Source organism: Mobula hypostoma, chromosome 9 (assembly GCF_963921235.1).
Source record: "Mobula hypostoma chromosome 9, sMobHyp1.1, whole genome shotgun sequence".
In the NCBI taxonomy this organism is placed as follows: Eukaryota; Metazoa; Chordata; class Chondrichthyes; order Myliobatiformes; family Myliobatidae; genus Mobula; species Mobula hypostoma.
Genome location: NC_086105.1, coordinates 120,730,741 through 120,754,409, shown reverse-complemented (window position 1 = coordinate 120,754,409; position 23,669 = coordinate 120,730,741). Strand labels below are relative to the sequence as shown.

At 36.3% G+C, this 23,669-nt stretch overlaps 1 protein-coding gene across 1 annotated transcript in view; it reads left to right on the top strand.

The window, feature by feature from the left end:
- nat15 (N-acetyltransferase 15 (GCN5-related, putative)) overlaps positions 1–19,911 on the top strand; it is a 29,614-nt gene extending 9,703 nt beyond the window's left edge. Inside the window, exons 5-7 of the mRNA XM_063059024.1 lie at positions 11,728–11,962; positions 15,920–16,106; positions 18,052–19,911. Of these exons, the coding sequence (XP_062915094.1) occupies positions 11,728–11,962; positions 15,920–16,076 (392 nt within the window). The 3' untranslated portion in view covers positions 16,077–16,106; positions 18,052–19,911. The remainder of the gene's footprint in view (positions 1–11,727; positions 11,963–15,919; positions 16,107–18,051) is intronic.
- The last annotated feature ends 3,758 nt before the right edge of the window (positions 19,912–23,669 follow it).

The following is a 23,669-nucleotide window of genomic DNA, read 5'->3' as shown; positions in this document are numbered from 1 at the left end:
TTTTCCCCGGTATCTTTTGTATGTTCTGTTTCCTCTCCGGGTTTGTGGGTCGCGCCTATTGTCAATCCTCCTTGTTATGGGTTGACTTTAGGATTTATGGAGTCTATTATTAATTTTGTCTCCTGGAATACTAATGGTCTTAATCATCCTATTAAAAGGAAAAAAGTTTTTAAAGTGTTCCGGAGACTTAAAGCACAAATTTTATTTTTACAAGAGACCCATGTACGGAGGGGGGACAGACTACGTTTTTTCAAATTCTGGAAGGGACAACAATTTCATTCGAACTCCAATGCTAAGATTCGAGGCGTCTCTATTTTTATAGACTCCTCAGTTACTTTTATACAACAGGATATTATCTCTGATCCGAATGGTAGATTTTTACTGGTTAGTGGTTTACTATTTAATAAAAAAGTAGTTTTGGTTAATGTTTATGCTCCTAATATGGATTGTCCGGAATTTTATAAATCATTGTTTGATCAGTTTCCGAATTTGAACGAGTTTTCATTGATTTGGGGCGGAGATCTTAATACCTGTTTATCTCCAGCTTTGGACCGTTCGGCTCCTTTACGGACTTTACCTAATAAATCTGCAAATTTGATTAATTTTTTCCTTTCTGATTCTGGGTCGACGGACATTTGGCGTTTTCTGCATCCTCAGGAAAAAGATTTTTCCTTCTTTTCACATGTTCATCATTCCTATTCAAGAATTGATTATTTTTTCATTGATTCTCGTCTCATTCCTTCAGTGATTAAATGTGATTATGATTCTATAACCATTTCGGATCATGCTCCACTTAAGCTTTCTATTAAAATTATGGCCAATATACCAAACAATAGACAATGGCGTTTTAATTCGCTGTTGCTTCAGGACTCGGACTTTGTTAATTTTATGAATGAACAGATTGAGCTTTTTTTTACAATTAACCATACAGAAGATATTTCGGTTAACACTCTTTGGGACACTTTTAAAGCCTATATTCGGGGTCAGATTATTTCGTATTCCGTTGCTTTGAGGAAGAAACAGAAGCAGGAGGAGATGGCAATTGTGGACAAGATTAAAGAAATTGATAAGAAATATGTTATGGCTCCTTCTGAGGAGCTATACAAACAAAGAACTGAACTTCAAATGGAACACAGTTTACTACTCTCGTCCTCGATTGTAAACCAATTAAAGAAAACAAGAAGTGATTTTTATGTTCACAGTGATAAAATTGGCAAGCTGCTGGCTAATCAATTGAAATCTAATTATGTTAAATCTCAAATCAATCAGATTTATAACCAAAATGATCGATTGATATTGGATCATGTGGGGATTAATCAAACCTTTTGTGATTTTTATTCTTCTTTATATCAATCAGAGTCTCCTCGAGATTCTAAATATATGAATGATTTTTTAGATAAGTTAGACTTCCCTCAGATTTCACAGGATATGTCTTCTTTATTAGATACTTCCATTACAATGGATGAGATTAAGAATGTTATTTTTTCTATGAATCTGGGGAAAGCTCCTGGCCCTGATGGGTTTACCGTTGAATTTTATAAATGTTTTGCTTCTTTATTGATTCCTTGGCTCTATAAGGTTTTTGAGGCTTCTTTGAAACTTGGTAAACTTCCGGAATCTTTTAATAGAGCATCAATTTCTTTAATACTAAAGAAGGATAAAGACCCTGCTCAATGTGCATCTTATAGACCAATATCTTTATTAAATGTTGATTCTAAAGTTTTTTCCAAGTTATTAGCAAATAGACTAGAAAAAGTACTTCCTTCTATTATTTCGGAAGACCAAACGGGTTTTATTAAAGGTCGTTACTCTTTTTATAATATTCGTACATTGTTAAATATCGTTTATACTCCCTCACAAAATGTTCCTGAGTGTGTTATTTCTTTAGATGCCGAGAAAGCTTTTGATAGAGTAGAATGGCCTTATTTATTTAAGGTGCTTGAAATGTTTAATTTTAGCTTGAAATTTATATCCTGGATTAAACTGTTATATCACTCCCCTGTAGCCTCGGTTCGTACTAACTCCTTAAACTCACCTTTTTTTCCTCTCTTTCGTGGTACTCGACAAGGCTGTCCTCTTAGTCCCCTATTATTTGATATTGCATTAGAACCTCTTGCAATTGCTATTCGAGAATCTTCAAATATTACTGGGATAACTCGGGGATTAAAGTCCCATAAATTATCACTCTATGCTGATGATTTACTTTTATATATTTCTAATCCTGAGAGATCCATTCCTGCTGTTTTAGAGTTATTAGCACAATTTGGTCTTTTCTCAGGTTATAAATTAAATCTTAGTAAGAGTGAACTTTTTCCGATTAATAAACATCTTCCCTTATATTATAAATTTCCATTTAAATTGATTAATAATTACTTTTCATATCTTGGGATTAAAATTACTTGTAAACATAAAGATTTATTTAAGACTAACTTTTTACCATTAATAGACCATATTACTCAACTTTCATCTAAATGGTTTCCCTTATATTTAACTTTGATTGGTCGTATTAATGCAGTTAAGATGTTTTTTTTGCCAAAATTTTTATATGTGTTTCAGGCATTACCAATTTTCGTTCCTAAATCTTTTTTTGATAAAGTTGACTCTAAAATTTCTTCATTTATTTGGCAGAATAAGAATCCGAGACTGGGTAAAATACATTTACAGAAAGCTAAGAGAGATGGAGGTTTAGCATTACCTAACTTTAGATTTTATTATTGGGCTATTAATATTCGACATATGAAATTTTGGTTACTTGACCGGGACATACTATCTATTCCTAAATGGGTAGCATTGGAATTACAATCTGTTCAGGGTTATACACTTGGTTCTATTTTAGGTTCCTCTCTTCCTTTTGATTCGAAACGCCTTAAGCAGGTCTCTAACCCGATAGTTAAATATGCTTTGCGCATTTGGTTTCAATTCAGAAAATTTTTTGATCTTAATCAATTCGGGTTAGCGATTCCTATTTTAGGCAACATATTTTTTCCTCCCTCTTTTACGGATCGCGCTTTTCAAACTTGGAAGACTAAGGGTATTTTACGGTTTTTGGATTTATTTTTAGATGGTTCCCTTATGTCTTTTGAACAATTATCTAATAAATATAACTTATCAAGAATACATTTTTTTAGATATTTACAAGTTAGAAATTTCCTAAGTACTATACTTTCTTCCTTTCCAATGCTTCCTCCTATATATATTTTAGATTCGATAATTAACCTTAATCCATGTCAGAAAGGTGCATCGGCTATGATTTATAATATTATTATGAAACTTAGGAAAGCTCCATTTGATAAGATTAGGGTAGATTGGGAACAGGAATTGGGGCTTACCATTTCTGTGGATGATTGGGGGCAGATTTTACAATTAGTTAATACTTCCTCTATTTGTGCTAAACATTCCCTAATTCAATTTAAAGTGGTTCATAGAGCACATATGTCCAAAGATAAGTTAGCGCGTTTTTACTCGCATATTAATCCTTTCTGTGATAGATGTTCGGGGCAGATAGCCTCTTTAACTCATATGTTTTGGTCTTGCCCTACTTTGGAAACTTTTTGGAGAGATATTTTCAATATTATTTCTAAGGTATTAAATATAGATATCTCTCCTCACCCTATTACTGCTATCTTTGGACTACCTAAAATTTCTAGTAATCTTTCCCCTTCAGCCCGTAGAATGATTGCATTTCTTACTTTAATGGCGAAAAGATGTATTTTACAACATTGGAAAGAGCTTAATGCTCCAACTACCTTTTTTTGGTTTTCTCAGACGATTTTATGTTTGAATCTGGAGAAAATTAGAAGTAACCTTTATGATTCTTCATTTAAATTTGAACAGATTTGGGGACCTTTTATTCGATATTTTCATTTAATGTAATATTTACCCTTCTTGTTTTTTTTTTCACTGTTTTAATGGAGGTCGGGATTGAGGACGTGATTTTAAGTTTAACTCTGTTTGGTTTCAAGTTAGCCCATTGCTTTGCTTTGCTTTTAGGTAGTTGCACGGTGGGTTTTTTTTTGGGGGGGTTTTTTTTTCTTTTTTCTTTTTTTTTCCATTGATATATATAAAATCTAGTATACTATTATGTTATCTTGGTTTCTTATGCTTAAATTACATTGTTTGTAGTATTTTCTTTTTGGTATTGTTATCTTTTGGAATTTTATTGTACTTTAACATTGTATTAATGTTTATATGGCTTACCTTTTTTGTATACTTACTCAATAAAAAGATTTAAAAAGAAAGAAAGAAAGTAAATAAGCAGGAACAGTACTGATCGGCCATTCACTGTGAATGATCACTTTCATTACGAAGATTGGTCATAGAGGGGTGGAAAAGGATAAAACAAAGTGGCTTTGCAATTCGGTACTATTGCCAGACATCACCTGATTCCTTGCAAGTAATTTTCTAATCATAATCATTTGTCGGCAGTCATTTAAGACCGTTGATTGGGTATCTACTTGTCCTTCAGTCAGAGGAATGAAAGGAAAACAATTTAACTTTAGTGAGTTACTTAGATTTTTTTCTCCTAACAAACAGCCACGAAACAAAGAAACCCAAAAACAAACCCCGTATATATGAGAAAAGACTGTCTTAACATCTAGTGTGCAGAAAATAAAAAAACACATCATGTCCATAAGAAAATAAAAGAGTAAAATAACCTATAAAAAACCATCAAACACCCAATATGCAATGAAAAATACATCATGCAAACAGTAACCAGAAGCAAATAGTGTTTCTGAACTGAAGTCTGCAAAGAGACTTCGAGACCCATAGTTCAGCACAGAGCCAAGAAACCGTTGTGGAGCAGCGATCTTAATTGGTCTGTCCCTCACCTTGGGCCCTGACACCTTGACCTTTTTAATCTCGCCCAGCCTTAACTGTCCATCAGAACATTGGGTTCTGCCGCTTCGAGCAGCAATCTGAACCGGCTCGCTCCTCGCCACCCTGATCTTTTCAGTCTTTTTAAATCTCTGGTTAGGCCACATCTGAATTATTGTATACAGTTCTGGTCGCCCCACTATAGGAAGTATGTTGAGAGGGTGCAGAAGAGGTCTACCAGGATGGTGCCTGTTTTAGAGGGCACGTGCTATCACGAGAGGCTGGATAAACTGTGTTGTTTTCTCTGAAGCATTGAAGGCTGAGGGGAGATCTGACAGAGATTTACAAGATCTTGAACGGCATAGATAGAGTGGACAGAGAGTATCTGTATCCTAGTGTTGAAATATCCAATACCAGAGGGCATGCATTGAAGGTGAGAGGGGTTAGGTTCCGGGGGTGAGGGGTGTTTTTTTCACTCAGAGAGTTGTGGATGTCTGGAATGCGCTGTCCGGTATGGTGGTCGAGGCAAATACATTAGAGGCTTTTACGAGACGTTTGGATAGGTACATGGATGTAAGGAAGATGGAGGGATATGGATATGGCATAGGTAGAGGGATTAGTGTTTGGGTGTTTTTGATTTGACACAACATTGTGGGCTGATTGGCCTGTTCCTGTGCTGTACTCTTTCTCCTATGTTGTATATTGCTGCTTGATCTTCTTTGCTCTGAAGTTTAACAAAGAAACATGATGGCATTGAAATGTATAGTCATTGGTGTATCCAGTTTGAATGACAAATTGTAAAGGCACCATTGACTTTGAGTAAAGCTAATGAAAATTGCTTAACAAGACATTCAAAATTCAACTCAAGTTTTTTTCCTGAAGTGCCTGAATAGTATCAACCACATTGGTCAGTGACATAAGTTTCAGTTGATTAACTGTGACCACCAGTGAAATACCTCAGAGTGGCTGAATAATGCTGGTCAAGAATAGTGTCCTTAAATTTTGTGATATAACTGAAACTGCAGAAATGCCACAATATTAGGTTTTTGCTGCAATGGCTGGACTGCCTGACCACGTGTTTCAAAAGAACATCAATACTCCCTGTCCTAGGCCCCAGGCATCTTGCACTTGAACCACTTCCAGAGTCTCTTGCTTTCTTTACTGACTTTTTTTAAGTCAGCCAGTAATACAGGTTGGATATCAGTCATGATATTTAGATTTAGTTTTATAAGAGTATTATAAGTTGTGTGCATCAGCGAACACAATAAACTGCATTTTTTTGAAAAAAGATGTATATTTCAGGGGTATACTTGGAAGTATGTTTTAATATTCAATACCAAAATACTAAAACAGCAAATAAGATTATCTAATGCATTTTATTTAAAGTTTTGAATAATTTTGGGTAATCCACAGTCTATAGCAATAGTTGACAATTAAACCATGCATATTTAAGTAGTTCTGTGTCCAAAGAAGTGACATAGACAAGATTACAACTGGTACAGGTTGAATACCCCTTATCCAAAGTTCCAAAATCTGAAAACCTGAAATCCAAAATATTTTTGAGCGCTGGCATGACGTCACCAATGGAAAATCCCACAAGGCACTGGGAAGAATCCCAGGTGATTAGCAGGTCTCTGTGCTTCACAAACAGTTCAGAGAAGTAACTTCACGTATGTAATGAACAGAAGTTAATGAAAAATAGAAAAAGACTGCTTAAAGCAAAAACTGAAGATCTTATATGTGTATTGAAAGAATGGATTCGTCACCGTCGGAGTGAACATATGCTGCTTCACGTTATGCTGATTATGAAGCAAGCAAAGATCTATCATAACAAACTGAAAATTGAAGGTAATTTTGAATATTCAGCAAGCTGGTCGCAGAAATTTAAGAAAAGGCATGACATTAAATTTTTAAAGATTTTTTAAAAATTATAGATAAAGCTTTGTTGATCATGGAGCAGCAGAGAAATTAATTGATAGGTTTGCAAAGATCATCGTTGATGAAAATCAGCAGAACAAGTGTACAAAGCAGATTTTTTTATACTGTAACATAAACTTAAAAAAGTAAAATATAAATACGTAGTATTAGAACTTTTTAATCAATAAATGACATTGTAGGTGGTGACTGAAAGCCTGCTATTGCTTAATGTTCAACAGCTGATTCAGGTATTCTTCCGATGCCACCGTGGGCTTCTTGCGTTACCCTGCACACATTATATTAATGGTATGTAATAATTTTCACTGTGTGATGAACAAGTGTAAGGCAAAGACTGCTTACCTGTAGCACGTACAGTGCCTATAAAATGTATTCACCCCACCCCCCGGGAAGTTTTTATGTTTTATTGTTTTACAACATTGAATCACAGTGGATTTAATTTGGCTTTTTTGGCACTGATCAACAGAAAAAGTGAAAACTGTTCTCTTCAATGTGATCTAAATTAATTACAAATATAAAACACAAAATAATTGAGTACATAAGTATTCATCCCCTTCAATATGACCCACCAAATCTTTACTGGTGCAGCCAGATGGTTTTAGAAGTCACATAATTAGTTAAATGGAGATCAGAGTGTGCAGTCAAGGTGTTTCAATTGATTATAGTAAAAATACACCTGTATCTGGAAGGTCCAACCATTGGTCAGTCATTATCCTGGCAAAAGCTATACCACGAAGACAAAAGGACACTCCGAGCAACTCCACAAAAAAGTTATTGGAAAGCATAAGTCAGGAGATGGATTCCAGAAAATTTCTAAGTCAATCAATATTCTTTGGAGTACAGTTAAATCAATCATCAAGAAATAGAAAGAATATGGCACAGCTGTTACTCTGCCTGGAGCAGGCCATCCTCAAAAACTGAGTGACTGCAAGAAGGGGACTAGTTAGGGAGGCCACCGAAAGACCAATAACAACTCTGGAGAAGTTACAAGCTTCAGAGGCTGAGATGGGAGAGGCTGCGCATACAATAACTTCCCCGAGTGCTTCACCAGTCGCAACTTCAAGGGAGAGTGGAAAAGAGAAAGCCACTGTTAGGGAAAAATAAAACTCGCGTGATATCTCAGCTAGAGTTTGCCAGAAGGCATGAGGGAGACTCTGAAGTCAGCTGGAAGAAGGTTCTATGGCCTGATAAAACCAAAATTGAGCTTCTTGGCCATCAGACTAAATGCTATGTTTGGCGTAAGCCTAACACTGCAGATCATCAAAAACACACCATCCCTACTGTGAAAGATGGTGGTAGATGCATCCTGCAGCAGACCGGGGGAGGCTTGTGAAGGTAGAAGGTAAACTGAATGCAGCAAAATACAGGGAAATGCTGGGCATAGATATTCTTTTTGAACTGTTTAATTGCATATATGAGTCTGGTGTATTGCCTGATGATCTCCTGAAATCAGTATTTATAACTCTGCCAAAAATTCCTGGAACTATTGACTGCGAAAATTAGAGAACAATCAGTCTTATGAGTCACATAATAAAGATTTTGTTGAAAATTGTTCTGAGTCGAATTAAAAACAAGTTAAGGCCAGGAACTTCTAAACTGCAATATGGGTTTATTGGGGATAGAGGAACTAGGAGCACAATTTCCATACTACGAATGCTTTCAGAAAATGCAATTGAATATCAAAATTATGTCTTTTTATGTTTTATTGATTTCACTAAAGCATTCGACAAAGTGCAACACGAAAAATTATTTCAAATTCTTGCTATGCTAAACTAAACGTTGACGGAAGGGACCAACAACTGCTTCAAAATTTATATTGGAACCAAACGGCGATGGTAAATATTGATGATAATATAAGTAGCTGGACTAAAATTCAAAGAGGAGTTAGACAGGGATGTGTTGCCTCACCGGAATCATTTAATACAGTATCTATAGTGAAATGATTCTCAGAGAAATAGAAGACCTAGATGGGATAAAAATTGGAGGTGTTAACATCAACAATATAAGATATGCAGACGATACCCCCCTAATAGCAAGTGCTGCAGAAGACATACAGATCCTCCTAGACAAAGTAGTACAAACAAGTGCAGATTTTGGTCTAACCATCAGCTGTAAAAAAAACCAAATGTATGGTAATATCAAAACAGCAGGATACTCCCAACTGCCAATTGTACATCGGTAACCAAGAGATTGATCACAAGATGCTAGAAGTAAGGTAGAAATAAAAAGAAGAATTGCCATTGCCAAAACCAACTTCCAAAAAATGAAACCCATTTTTACCAACAGACACATTTCTGTGACAACAAGCCTAGGCTACTAAAATGTTACATCAGGTCAATCTTGCTATATGCTTCTGCAACATGGACTATAACACCAGAACTCCAAAGAAACTTAGAAGCAACAGAAATATCATTTCTTAGAAGAATGCTGAAAATATCGTATAAAGATAGGGTAACTAATGAGACAGTACTCCAATGTGCCCATACAAAAAGATCTTTAGTGAAAACGCTGAATGAGAGGAAACTTAAATACCTCGGCCATGTCATCAGAAAGGGAGAAATAGAATACCTAACATTACAAGGCTGTATGTCTGTGAAACACGGAAGAAGAAGGCAAAAAAGAAAATGTATGGACACTGTGGGGGAGATCTTAGTGTGCAAGATATCATTGACGCTGCATAGGATCGTTCGATGTGGAAGGCCATGATCGCCCAAACGTGTAACGCGCAAGGCACATAAGAGAGAGAGAGCGGGAGGAAAACGTGATGCACTCTGCAAGAGAACTGCGACTTCAGAGCAGATTTGTTTTCCAGTAAGACAATGGCCCCAAGCATTAAACCAAAGCAACAAAGTTAATGTCCTGGAGTGGCCAAGTCAAAGTCCAGACAGCAATTCAATTGAGAATTTGTGGCTGGACTTCCAAAGGGCTGCTCTCTTATGATCCCCATGCCGTCTGACAACTTGAGCAGTTTTGTAAAGAAGAATGGGGAAGAATAGCAGTGCCCAGATGCGCAAAGCTGATAAAGAACTACCAACATAGATTCAAGGCTGTAATTGCTGCCAAAGGTGCATCTACTAAATACTGACTTGAAGGGAGTGAATACTAATGCAATCAATTAGTTTGTGTTTTATATTTGTAATTAATTTAGATCACTTTGTAGAGAGCAGTTTTCACTTTGACACGAAAGTATTTTTCTGTTTATGTGTCAAAAAAAGCCAAATTAAATCTACTGTGATTCAATGTTGTAAAACAATAAAACATGAAAACCTTTAACAGGGTGATTTTATAGGCACTGTAAATTCAGAGTCAGAAATGATGGCAATCTTAAGCTATCTCATTATGTATTCCAAAATCCTAAACACTTCCAGCCTCAAGCATTTCAGAAAAGGGGTATTCAACCTGTGTACTTTTTACAAATGAGGCAAAGGGGTAAATTAACATAGTGTGGACCTTTTTTTTCTTGATATCTGTGGCTTTTCTCCTAGTTAAGGTAGACAAATTCACTTCTGCAGTGCTATCTATAATGTCTTTTCATGACCAGAGAGAGGCATCAAAGGTAATTTTGGTTTGTAATAGAGAACTCAGGAAAGTGTTTTGATCAGTGGAAATTGTTCACATTATTTATTGAAGATGCCTTAAAGGAAGGGCATAATTGGTATGGGCAATCCAATGAGAATGTATTTGGGCAATCTAATGAGAATGTATTTTGAGAGAAAGCAAGTGTCAATTGAATTCAATAATTTTCTATGTACGTAGTTGTCACTTTACGGTTAACATTAGTGCTTACAGTAGTGCAGTATATTTAAGTACTGTCTGGGCTTTCAAAAGTAATTTAGTGAAGGATATTTTGAAAATTAATTTAGCTGCAAGTCAAAATCCCCAGTGACAGAAAAGTCCGACAACATTGGATTTTCCTTATTTTGTATTTCCTTTTGTGGTTGGGGAGAGGAAATCATATATATTGCCTGTGTTGACAGACTATTTCTATATTCCTGTGGGGTATCAAATGTGTTTTATTGTGCTCCACTTTTATACCTGTTGAGATTTGAGTAACTGAAAATGCCAAATTGCATTCCAGTATTTTACAGATGAGCAAGAAAAATAAAGTGGACTAGGATTTAAAGTGCCTATCTTGAAATCAGAGGAAATTATTATTATTGAGTCAGTTTACCAGGAAGAAATACTTGGCAGTACCTGGGTGCAGTGGTTGTGGCTTGACAAAACAATTGTTGACTGGTATGTGGTACCTCAAACAGGAATAAGAAAAACCAGAAGAAACAGCCAGTAGATTTCAAAGAGCATGTAGTTTAGTTTCACTAGTTAAAATGCAGAGTTAGTTATATGCTATTCTTTTGTAATCTGGTGCTTTTCATAAGTGTAGCAATACATCTTAGTATGGTGATATTATAAGATTTTAGCACCATCACTTGGTAAAAGTTTATCTGGATACTATATATCAATCTGATGTGTGTCTATTTTTAGGTCTGAGAATTATTTTATGACACTCCTTTATATTCTTTTACAGTTGTAGTTTGAGAAGGTCAATTCCCATGAAAATGCACAATTTTCTCATCTGAATATATTCTGCATGTTTGCATTTGCAGCTGTTTAACATGATCCAGTTTTGTATAGCATGCCTATATTTGGTATGTTATTCTAACCTTTCCAATAGTAACTCAATACTTCCACAGGATTTGGCTAGTAATAAATAATATGAGCTTGTAAAACAATTTGTCCATTGTCACACATACAGCCTACTACAATAGCTGCTATCATCAGATCAATTTGATGCGCTTTGGGAAAGGAAATGTAAGAGTTGGGGTATCTGACTTTTGATTTTGTCTTCATCTGTTTGAGGATATTTTTGCTAGTGTAAGAATTCTCCCTAGATTTTCATTCCTTTAGGTAGGCTTTTAATTTATAAATGTTAAAGGTAATGAAATGTTTTAATATCTTCTGTACTTTTTTATTTTAAAGGTTCATTATTACTTGAAAGTCTGAAGGATCACATATCAACCACTGCTCAAGATCATTGCAAAGCAATCTATTTGCATGTCCTTACTACTAATAGTACTGCCATCCACTTCTATGAAAATAGGGACTTTAAGCAACATCATTATCTGCCCTATTACTACTCTATACGTGGTGTTTTAAAGGATGGGTTCACTTATGTTCTTTATATCAACGGGGGACATCCTCCTTGGACAATCTTATATCCTTTTTTAAAAAAATTATGCTGCTTAACTCCCTTTACTTTCCAAAAGTATGTAATTTTGTATTTAATTAAGAATGTTTTTATTGAAATTGTTTGATAATTCATATATCAAATTTTTGAATACTAAAATTCCACAGAAAATCAACACATTTTTGAAATTGAGATTAATTTTTTTGTATTTTCAGTTAAAAAATTAATGCTATTATAATAATTACTAATTATAATAATTATAATTATTATAATAATCACTATAATAACCCATCTAAAATCTGACATTTTTTGGTTTGAAAACCTCCCACATATACAGTTGGATTTATCTCCATTGTTAATTTAGAATTTTTTAAGGCTCCTGAGTGATTCTTGCAGGCTTGGTTGTCTAATAATGAATCCTGTTAATTATTTTTTGTTGCCTACCAACAATTGTGCAGTTCTTTTTCTGAATTACCAGGTTCTGAATTGAAGAAATTGGAATTATTGATTCTGTAATGATGTTGGAGAACATCCTTTTGGGTAGTGAGCACTATAATGGTAAGTATTATTCTTCAGCTTGGGCTCACTATTTGTCCAGGTTTCTACAGGTATGCATTAGTGTTGGCATAGTAAAGTAGTCTTATCAATTACATAATTTAATATTTAGATCAGGAATAAGATTAAGAATACACCGGAATAATGTAAAACCCTGAATTAGCTTCCAGGATACTGGGGTGGGGGGGGGAGGGGGAAGATAAAAAAAATACCTGGAAACATATATGTGGATAACAAAGTAGCCTTTCTGTACAGATGTTCGCCAGTACATTGTATCTTCGAATCATCTCATTGTGACCTTTAACTTGGATGGGGATGAGTGTTGTTAGAAATTATTCATTATTAATCATTTAGATTTCAATGTTTTTCCTTTGAAATGAAAAAAACACCCTTATCGGTCTTCATCATGAAAAATAGCCATATGTTTCAAAATTGTTTATTTGATAAATATAATACAGGCTCTATGTGTCCACACTATAGATCAGTGTTGATTAAAATAACTGATTCGGAAGACATTTATGGGGGGAAGAATGGTTGTTTTTTTAGGACAGTTCTAATTACTTTGCTGAAAAATGCATTTGAGAATAACTGATCATCTGAACCCAAAACAAATGCTAGTGAATATCATCAAGAAATCGGCATTCATCGATTTCTTGACCAATAACAAGCAAATCAAAGGCAGGTGCAAGTGTATTAACAAGTAGCAATCTTTTCTTGTATTGTTAGATATTCTTTGAAGGCTGAGAGGAATAATTTGGAGTTTACCTTTTAAGAATTTGGTTAGACACCTGTGAATCTGCCAAGGTCCATTCTGAATTTGGAAAGCAGAAAAAAAATCAGACAGAAAGGACCTGAGCTTTACTATTTGTAACATTTTGGAAGAAGCTATTAGAGCTGTTTTATTTATATTTAATTTAGTGGGATATAGATGCTGTTGGCATTTAATGACTGTTCCTTTTACCCTTGAGGATGAAGTGGTGAATCATCACCTTGATATGCGACTTAAGCTATCTCGACATTGTTGTTACATAGATTCCTGTGGGATTTTGATTCTATTGATACCGAAGGATGATTATATTTCTAACTAAGTGACTTGTAAAGCTTGCAAGTAGTGATATCCTGATCCCTGCTTTCCATGTCCTTCCGGTAGGTACAGACTGAAGACTTGGGAGTTTTTATGGATTGTTGTAGTGTACCATGTAGACCAAACAGCTTCTATGCTAATGCTGGAGAGAATGATTGCTTGCAGTGTTGAATGCTAAACAGGCAACTGTTTTGTCTTGAATGGTGTTAAGATTCCTGATGGTTGATGGGACTGTACTTTCACATTAAGTTAAGTGTATTCCATCAGATTCTTGTTTTGCATCTTCCTGATGGTGGAAAGGCTTTGAAGGCTTGGGAGGTGAGTTACTTACTGCAGGATATCCGAGCTCTGATCAGGTCTTATAGTAGCCTCAAGCAGAGCTGGGAAATTTTTGTTGTCCATTAATGTTTTCTGAAGATAGCATGGACATTTAAAATGGGAACTCCTATTCAAATTCTGCTGAATTTTCACCCCTCCTTTAGTTTGGAACTATATCAAAATGTTGGAATGATGAAAGTTTCGTTCTAGGCGACACTGGAGTTCAGCTTTGTATGTATGTATGAAAAAAGGGGGAGTCCAGTTTTTTCCAGGAGCTGCAAATATTTCTTATTAGATGAGGAGTTCTAAAAGAAAGAAGGCAGATATCTTAAATCTAAATTATGACCATCGATACAAGAAAATATGGCATTGTTGTATGCTTTGTTTTATTCAAAAACGTAAGTTGTATTGGATGAACCATGAAGTAACTGATTTTTACTTGTTCCACGTATTTACCAGCTGTGAATTAAGGAGTTCATTTTAACTAGTTCTTTAGCTTTACTTGTCAATGGAGAGATTGGAGAAGGAGGCATAGTAAATATAAAAATAACAATTTTCGGCAAAAGTATGCATCCTTAATTTTTTCGAACTCTATCATTTCATAAGTAGAAGTCAATTTGCATTTAAGAGAAATTTGGACCAAGTTATGGAACACAGAAAATTTTGGTTTTACAAGAAAATTAAGGTTTCTGAATTATGAGGGTTGATTGATAAGTTCATGGCGTAAGGTAGAAGGAGTCAATTTTAGAAAACCTAGCACATTTATTTTTCAACATAGTCCCCACCTACATTTACACACTTAGTCCAGCGGTCGTAGAGCATGCGGATCTTGGACCTCCAGAAAGTGTCCACAGCACGGGTGATTGATAAGTTTGTGGCCTAAGGTAGAAGGAGATGAGTTATACAGCTCTTGTTACATGCACATGCGGTTCAACGCTTTGAGTGATTATGCAGAAAGTTTGAAGTTAATAACTCATCTCCTTCTACCTTAGGTCACAAACTTATCAATCACCCCTGCTGTAGACACTTTCTGGAAGTCCAAGATCCGTATGCTCTACGACCGCTGGACTAAGTGTGTAAATGTAGGAGGGGACTATATAAATGTGCTAGGTTTTCTAAAATTGACACCTTCTACCTTAGGCCACAAACCTATCAATCACCCCTCGTAGTACTGTCTGAGTTACGAGTAAAATTATTGATGCTGTTATCGTCAAGGTGATGGTACTGGCAAGCAAAGAAGAATAGAATTAGCAGCTGTTAAGATTGTACCAAGTCTTTTTAGATATGCCTCATCTATTTAGGCTGAAAAGTATGACTTAGTTTGGCGTATAGTAGTGCTTCTTTTGTGTAAGGAACTTCTTTGCAGCTGACATATCCTTGAGAATCCTCTGCTTAATGTCCTTAGGGTGGCACTAGATACAGAAAGGATCATTACAAAATTACCCTTTGTTGGCAGTAAGACTATGTGGGGGGGGGGAAGAAAAGTACTGGTACAAACAAAAAAAAATAGAGAAAATGACCTTTTAACCCTTAGAACAAAATTTCAGCAGGAGAATTAATTAGGTATCTGGCAAAGAAGGCATGAACTTCCAATAACAGACTGCTGTTGATTCTCCACCCTCTAGTGCAGGAATTTCCAACCTTTTTAACGCCATGGACTCCTACCATTAACCAAGGGGTCCGTAGACCCCAGGTTGGGAACCCCTGCTCTAGGTTATTGATTATGATAGACCCTTTGGGAATAGAATATCTGCATACCTTTTATCATGATGTAATTGTAGTGCTAATTTTTGCTTTATCATAACATTATTCCCTGGGGAATGAAGGAATACATATTCTTAAACATTCATCCTTTTGTCCCAAATGCTTTTATTCTTATGTTTGTAGATTTCATTGCAGTTCCATGGAGGGATGCTGATCAAATTGCCCTGTCAGTTTCAAAGCTACTTGTATAATTTTGCATTATTGTGTTTAGCCTAATTATGCAAACATTATTATTGTTATAGTCCTTGACATCATCCTCTCACTGACTATATTCATCATATTGGTTCATCTCTGGTGAATCTGAGGCCTTGCTCCATTCCTCAGCGGATATACCGTCAAGCGCAGAACATTATTCGCAGTTTTTTACCCTGGCCTGGTATCTCAGCAAAAAGTGGTATTGAATATAGCAGAGCAATGTGATCATTTTTTTTGAAGAAAAATTCTGAAAAGGTGAGCAATTTAAAAACTTCTCTACAAGTTTTTAATTTAACCCTATTGAGTGTCTTTGTTAAGATTGAAAGCTAAAGTAATATATTTAGAGCAGTGTCTTTTAAATATGAAGTTTTTAAATATTAGTATTATTTCTCAGGGTCTTTGTGCTCATTTTGCTCCTGAAAAAGGGTAACATTGCACATTGTAGCTTTATGCCACTTCCCATTTTTCCCAACTAATTTATCTTGCTTAGATTAATATTTCATTTTCTTTGTTTTACTTGAGCTCATATCTTTTGCTGTTCTTGGCCTTTGTATTAGTTACAGGTGTGACACCCATTGTGGTCTTCTGCTGCTGTAGCTGATCCACTTCAAGGTTCAATGTGTTGTCTGTTCAGAGATGTTCTTCTGCGTACAGCTGTTGTGACACATGGTTATTTGAGTTACTGTCACTTTCCTATCAACTTGAAACATTCAACTCTGGCCTCTCTCATTAACAAGGAATTTTCACGAACAGAACTGCCCCTCACTGGATGTTTTTTTTTATGTTTTACACCATTCTCAATAAACTCTAGAGACAGTTGTGCTTGCAAGTCCCAGGAGATCAGCAGTTTTTGAGATACTCATATCACCCTGACTGGTGCCAACAATCTTCCATGTTCACATTTCTTCCCCATTCTGATGTTTGATCTGAACAACAACTAAATCTCTCGATCATGTACATGCTTTTATGCATTGAGTTGCTGCCACATGATTGTCTGATTAGATATTTACATTAATGAGCAGGTGTACCTTATAAAGTGGCCATGGTGTGTGTTTGTACTGTAAAAAAGCATATTGCTATGACTTGTCAGTAGAGAGATCCAAGTTTGATTCTTAATATTTTCTGGATTAATTCAATCCATCAGATTTGCAGAACTTGACCAAATGATATAAGGCAGAGAGAGCGAGGGAAAAATTAATTAATCCTATCCATCAAACATGTCCCCCAGTGGTTTTTGAGTTTGGGTATAATTGTTTATTTTACTGTCAATTCTTTACCTTTGTGAGATGAGCCAAAGTGGCAGAGCAGGCTTTAGTAGCCACATGGCCTAATCCTACTCCTAATTTCTCTGTGTTTAGAATTTTTAAAAAAATTTATTGTTAAGTTTCTTACACCGTGCTGTTATTGCAAACATCGTAATACATTTGTAATTTTGTCAAAACCTTCAGCACAATTTTGTATGAAATGAGACTGTGATAAAAGGATGACTTCCCTTCATAGAATTGAAAATAGATTGTTAGATACATAATGGTAACAACTTGGAAGTATCTGTAATTCCTTGCAATTATACAACTTTAAAGTTTTATAGCTGTATCACAGCTTAAGCGGAGTTTTTGTGATGTCTGGCTACCAAGAAGAATTTTGCAAAATTATTGAAGGAAGGGTAAATATTGGACATTGTAGTTTAGCAGATGTGTTCCCTTTTAAAGGAGTTTAACATCAATGGTTTATTGATAAAACTAAGATCTAGTATTTTAAGATGGTTATGATTTAGCTAATCATATCTACAAAGATTTATTAGTTTTTAATTGTATGTGCATACAAATATTTGGCACATTTATTCTGATTAAATCCATTGCACAATTGTAAAACAAAAAAAACTTCTTTTTCTGAACTAATTTTGTCCCCTCATGACTCATATTATTGCTTCTTGTCTAATAATTCAGGACAATAGCACTTTAGATTATTTGATACTAATGAGCAAAGTGGCCAAGGCAGACTCTTTCCATAACTGATGTCTGCAGCAGGCTTTCTAGTCAGCACTGTTGAAGTGCAGTCCAGAGAAGAAATCCAAAGCATCATTATAGTTCTGTTGCCCAACTTGTAAATCTAAATATAATGTCTAAAAAAATTATTTCAAAGTTTAGCATTCATATTCTTAAGTATTATTTTTAATATTGTTGAAATATATACTCTTCAGCCTCAAAACAGACCACGTGCACTGAATATATTTGTATTTCTTCCGGACATCCATATGCCAAGCAGGGAGGATGGGATGCCATATTTCAAGATACTCAGAGACACTCCATCATTGTTGCAATTCTAATTCTACATAGAATGTATTATATTACAGTGTTACTCATCTATTAGATATAGAGCAAGGGCAGTGCACCAAGATTTATTTGTTCCGTTCATGCCTTTTGATCACTTTTTACATATTGTAATTTGCTGCTATGTAGAAAACCACTTCATCTTTGTAATTATGTATGAATTCTAAATGTAGGTGCATTTTTTTGCTTGAGTATTTCAGTTTTATTGTGACGGAGATTCTTTATTTTGATTTTATCACATTTAGGTTTTAAAGTTGCTGAACTAGTTTATGTGTTCTCATCCTTTTACAGCCGTTATCTGCAATTCATTGTTGGGCTTGTAACAGTGAGAAGCAAAATCTAGTTTTTTTTGATTGATGGACATTTTGGCTATCAAAGTGCCTACCTTTAGTTGCAATATAAAGGAGTCTTTGTATATCTCTGTCCTTTACTGAACTGCATTGAATGTACTCGGTTTACTTTATGTATTTGAATTGGGAAAGGGGAGGGTGGGGAGGAAGGGTGGAAACATGCAGACACGTCAGCCGTTTTTATCAATCATTTGAATGACCACTTAATGGAATAAAGGTTATCATTAATTCAAGAAAGTGGTGGAAAAGCCCAATATAAGCAATCACTGTTTTGAACAGCTATTTATGCTGCTATTCACCACTTTCTTACGCCGTTCTATATCTTGTTTTCTTGATTTTCATATTTGGGAAATTACACTTTTTGGCAATTGAGAGCATCTTCTATATAAATTTGTTTTGAACTGCTCCAAATAAACACAACATTAAGTGTAGTTTCCCTTCCTAAAAGCAAAAATTCATTTTCCTTTCTCTCGCTTTTGCAGTGCATGAATTACTTAATCAATGTGTGGCTCTGTCCATATGTCAGACCGTAATCAAACGTGTAAATAATTGCAAGGTTTTTCATCAATTTTTTGGTATATGCCTGTTAATTATTGTAATGGTGTAATGTATGTGTCACAGATGGGAATACAGATCATTATGAACTGCTAGAACTACTGTGAAAAGTGTTCCTATATAATGTGTCAATCTACATGAATTTCAACATTTTTTAGCAGTGATCTAGCTGTTTAAAATTTTAAAATTCATTCCGTGATTCTATTTCACTATTTCAAAAAAGTAAAAAATGCCTACACTGTTTCACAGAATTTTAAAATTTTGGCACCAATGACAATCAGTGTATGACTTTTAAACAGTAATTGCACTTTAGATGTATAGTAAATGTTAATATATTTATGTAGTGACACCCCTTGTATCTGGGCAGAATTTGTTTCAATACACAGACTTCTGATCTATTAATGAAAACCAGTATTCATTGTTCATGGAACACCAGGCTCTATGGAAGAATAGAACCATAGTGTGAAATAAAGATCAAATATTCAGAATTTCAATTGACTACGATAGTAGTTAAATATACAAACAGAATAATAAAGATTCCACTCTAACGTAGTATCTTGCTTTGTTGTTTTTTTTTATGTGGGCATTGAAGTTAACGATTTTTCTTATTTTTGAACTAATTGATTTATGGACTGCTGCATTAATTTGAGAAATGTATTTGCCTGTTTATTGCATAAATGTTTTTAAATAGAATGACGTTTTGTTTCTTGTTTTACAAAACTTAACAGATTCTTGTGCAGAATTATTTTTTAAAACAATTAGATCACAAATTTACTGGTCACAGCACTGAAAGGAATGTTGCTCAAACAATTAAAAAAAATGTCAAAATCCTTCTTTCTTTCTTGTGTTTTGATTAGGTGGTAATGACTTTAATGTTGTTTACAGTGAGCTATTACTGGAACTTGCATAGCCTGTATCATGCCACAAACATGCTTAGCTTAATGTACATTGGTAAGCACAAACCGTGTAAGCTTTCACAAGATTTGTACTGTTTCCACTTGAATATGATTTGGTTATCTTGATTCTGTGACAATATACCAGGGAACATGATACAGCATTTAGGGGTTAAGTGGCTGTAGACAAAGGGCAAGTGTTGCTGTGCCAATAGTAAGAGAAATTAAAATAGATTTTGGAGTATAATATGTTGTTCAAAAGACATTAAAGTTAATAGTAAATAACAGCATGATGGAACAGAAAGATTTAACTGCAAGTCAGAACAATAGGAACTGTGCTCTTCACAAACCAGCACAGAGTCACAGAAAACAACAGCACAGAAGCAGGCCCTTTGGCCCATTGGGGCCATGCGGAACTGCTTAAACTGCCTACTCAGCTGGTCCTGATCCTGCTACAAGGCTTGATTGTCTTTCTCACTGTCCACTACATCCCCAAACTTGTCATCCACAAATTTGCTGATCCAGTTAACCACATCATCATCCAGATAGTTGATATAGATGACAAACAACAATGGGCCCAGCACTGATCCCTATGGTATTCCACTATTCACAGGCCTCCAGTCAGAGAGGCAACCATCCACTACCACTCTCTGGCTTCTCCTGCAAAGCCCATGTCTAATCCAATTTACTACCTCATCTTGAATATCAGGCAGCTGAACCTTCTTGACCAGCCTCCCATGCAGGACCTTGTCAAATGCTCTTCCTGAAGTTCATGTAGACAACATACACTGCCTTGTCTTCATCAACTTTCCTGGTAACTTCCTCAAAAAAACTCAAGATTGGTTAGATACAACCACGCACAAAGCCATGCTGACTATCCCTAATCAGTCCCTGCCTATAGAAATACTCATCTATCTAATCCCTTAGAAAACCTTCCAATAACTTTCCCCCTACTAATGTCAGGCTCACTGGCCTTTAATTTTCTGGCTTATTCTTGGATCCTTTCTTAAGCAGTGGACCAACATTAACTATCCTCCAATCCTTCGGTACCTCACCTGTCATCTGCTAGAGCTCCTGAAATTTTGCAACTTGTGTCACTCTCCACAGGTTCTGAGGGGACACATTGTCAGGCCCTGGGGATTTATCCACCCTAATTTGCCTCAGGGCCTCAAACACCTCCTCCTCTAATCTAGCTAGGGTGCATAACCCTATAGACTGTGTGTCTGTCTCCCAAGTAAATACAGATGCAAGAAAATCTAAGGTCTCCCCTAGATCTTTTGGCTCCACACGTTGATCACCATTCTGATCTTCCAGAGGACCAATTTTGTCCCTTGCAATCCTTTTGCTCTTAACGTATCTGTAGAAGCCCTCAGGATTTTCCTTCACCTTATCTGCAAGAGCAACCTCCTGCCTTCTTTTACCCCACCTGATTTCTTTCTAAGGTGTTCTTTTGCATTTCCTATTCTCAAGTACCTCATTTGATCCTATCTGTGATGCATTTCCTTTTATTTTCTTAATCAGGGTCTCAATATCTCGAAAACCGAGATTCCAAAAACCTATTATCCTTGCCTTTTATTCTGACAGGTACATGCAGGCTTTGTACTCTCAAAATTTTCACTTTTGAGGTCTTCCCACTTACCAATTACACCTCTGCCAGAAAACAGCCTGTCCCAATCCACATTGTGAGGTATTTTTTAATACAGTACCATCAAAATTGTCCTTTCAATTTAAAATCTCAACCTGTGGACCAGACCTATCCTTTTCCATAATTACCTTGAAACTAATGGCACTACAATCACTAGATGCTGTGATCGCTACACAAAATTCTGCCACGTGTCCTGTCCCAATCCCTAGTAGGAGATCAAATGTTGCACACTTTCTCACTGGGGCTTCTATGTACTGATTAAGGGAACTTTCCTAAACATATTTGATAAAACTATCCTGTCCAGTCCTTTTACAGTATGGGAGTCCTAGTCAGTATGTGGGAATTCAAAACCAGCTACTATCACAACTTTACGTTTCTTGCAACAGTCTGTGATCTCTCTCTCTCTAAATCCTGCAGACTGCTGGGTGGTCTATAATATAGCCCCATTAACGTGGTCATACCTTTCTTATTCCTCATTTCCACCCACAAAGCCTCACTAGATGAGTTTTCCAGTCCGCCCTCACTGATCACTGCAATGACATTTTCCCTGATTAGTAATGACATCCCTCCCACTCTTTCACATATAAAACAATGGAACGCCACAATATTGGGCTGCCAGTCCTGCCCCTCCTGCAACCAAGTCTCACTAATGACCACAATATCATATTTCAATGTGTTGATCCATGTCCTGAGCTCATCTGCCTTTCCCACAATACTTACTGCATTGAAATACATGCAACTCTAGAACATTAGTCGCACCATGCTCAACCTTTTGATTCCTGAATTTGTCTGAGGTCTTAACGACATCTGTTCTCACAACCACTCCATTGTCTGTTCTGGCACTCTGGTTCCCACCCCCCTGCAACTCTAGTTTAAAGGCGTACTCTAGTTTAACCCCTCCATTCCCCCCTCCCATGTAATACTAGCAAACCTTCCAGCTTTCCTACTAGGATATTAGCCCCCCTCCAGTTTAGGTGCAAACCAAACCTTCTGTAAGGCCCCACCTTCCCTGAAAGAGACCCAATGATAAAAAAAAAAATCGAAAGATCTCCCTCCTACCCGAAATCCTTAACCATGTGTTAAACTGCATGATATTTCTGTATGATCAACCAATTGCAGTGGTTTGGCCACGTTATCTGTATGCCTGGCTCCCGGCTCCCTAAACAATTCCTGTTCGACCAACTCAAGGATGTAAAGTGCACTCCTGGAGGGCAGAAAAACGCAGTTTAAGGACAATATCAAGACCCACCTGAGGAAAGGCCACATCAACCTGAATGGATGGGAGAAATTAGCCAGGATAGAGAAAGCTGGAGAAGGACTGTCTATGGGGGACTGCACAGCTTGAAGAATACCTCCACAGTGTCACTACCAGCAACACCCACCACCACTTCAATGACATACACTTGCCAACACTGCAGTAGGACTAGTGGATCACAGATGGGCCTCTTCAGTTCTCTCATGACCAGATCAACTACTAGGAGAAGAATCATACTCAACTATGAGTAATTGCTGATGATGATGGTGGTGGATTGTCCTTTTTCTGGCCTCACTAGCATGTGGCATATGTGGCAATCCTGAGATCACAACCCTGGAGGTCCTGTCCTTTAACTTTAACATGCAACTCCCTGAATTCACTTTGTAGAATCTCATCACTCTTCCTGCCTATATCATTGGTACCCACATTGACCACAACCTCTGCTCACCCTCCCACTTAAGAATGCTGAGAACTCGAGCAGAGATACTCACCTCCTTACTGTTCCCGTAACTATTGAATCCCCCATCACTATGGCTTACCTCTTCTCTGCCCTTCCCTTCTGAGCCACAGAGCCAAACTCAGTGGCACACACACCTGACTGCTGTAACTTTCCTCTGCTAGATCATCCCCCCACTACCCCCCAACAGTATCCAAAGTGGTACATCTGTTGTTTGGGGGGGGGGTGAGTTGGCCACAGGGAAACTCTACACTGGCCGTTATCCTCCCAACTGTCACCTATTTTCCTGTGTGCTATACCTTGGGTGTAACTACCTTTCTATATGTCCTATCA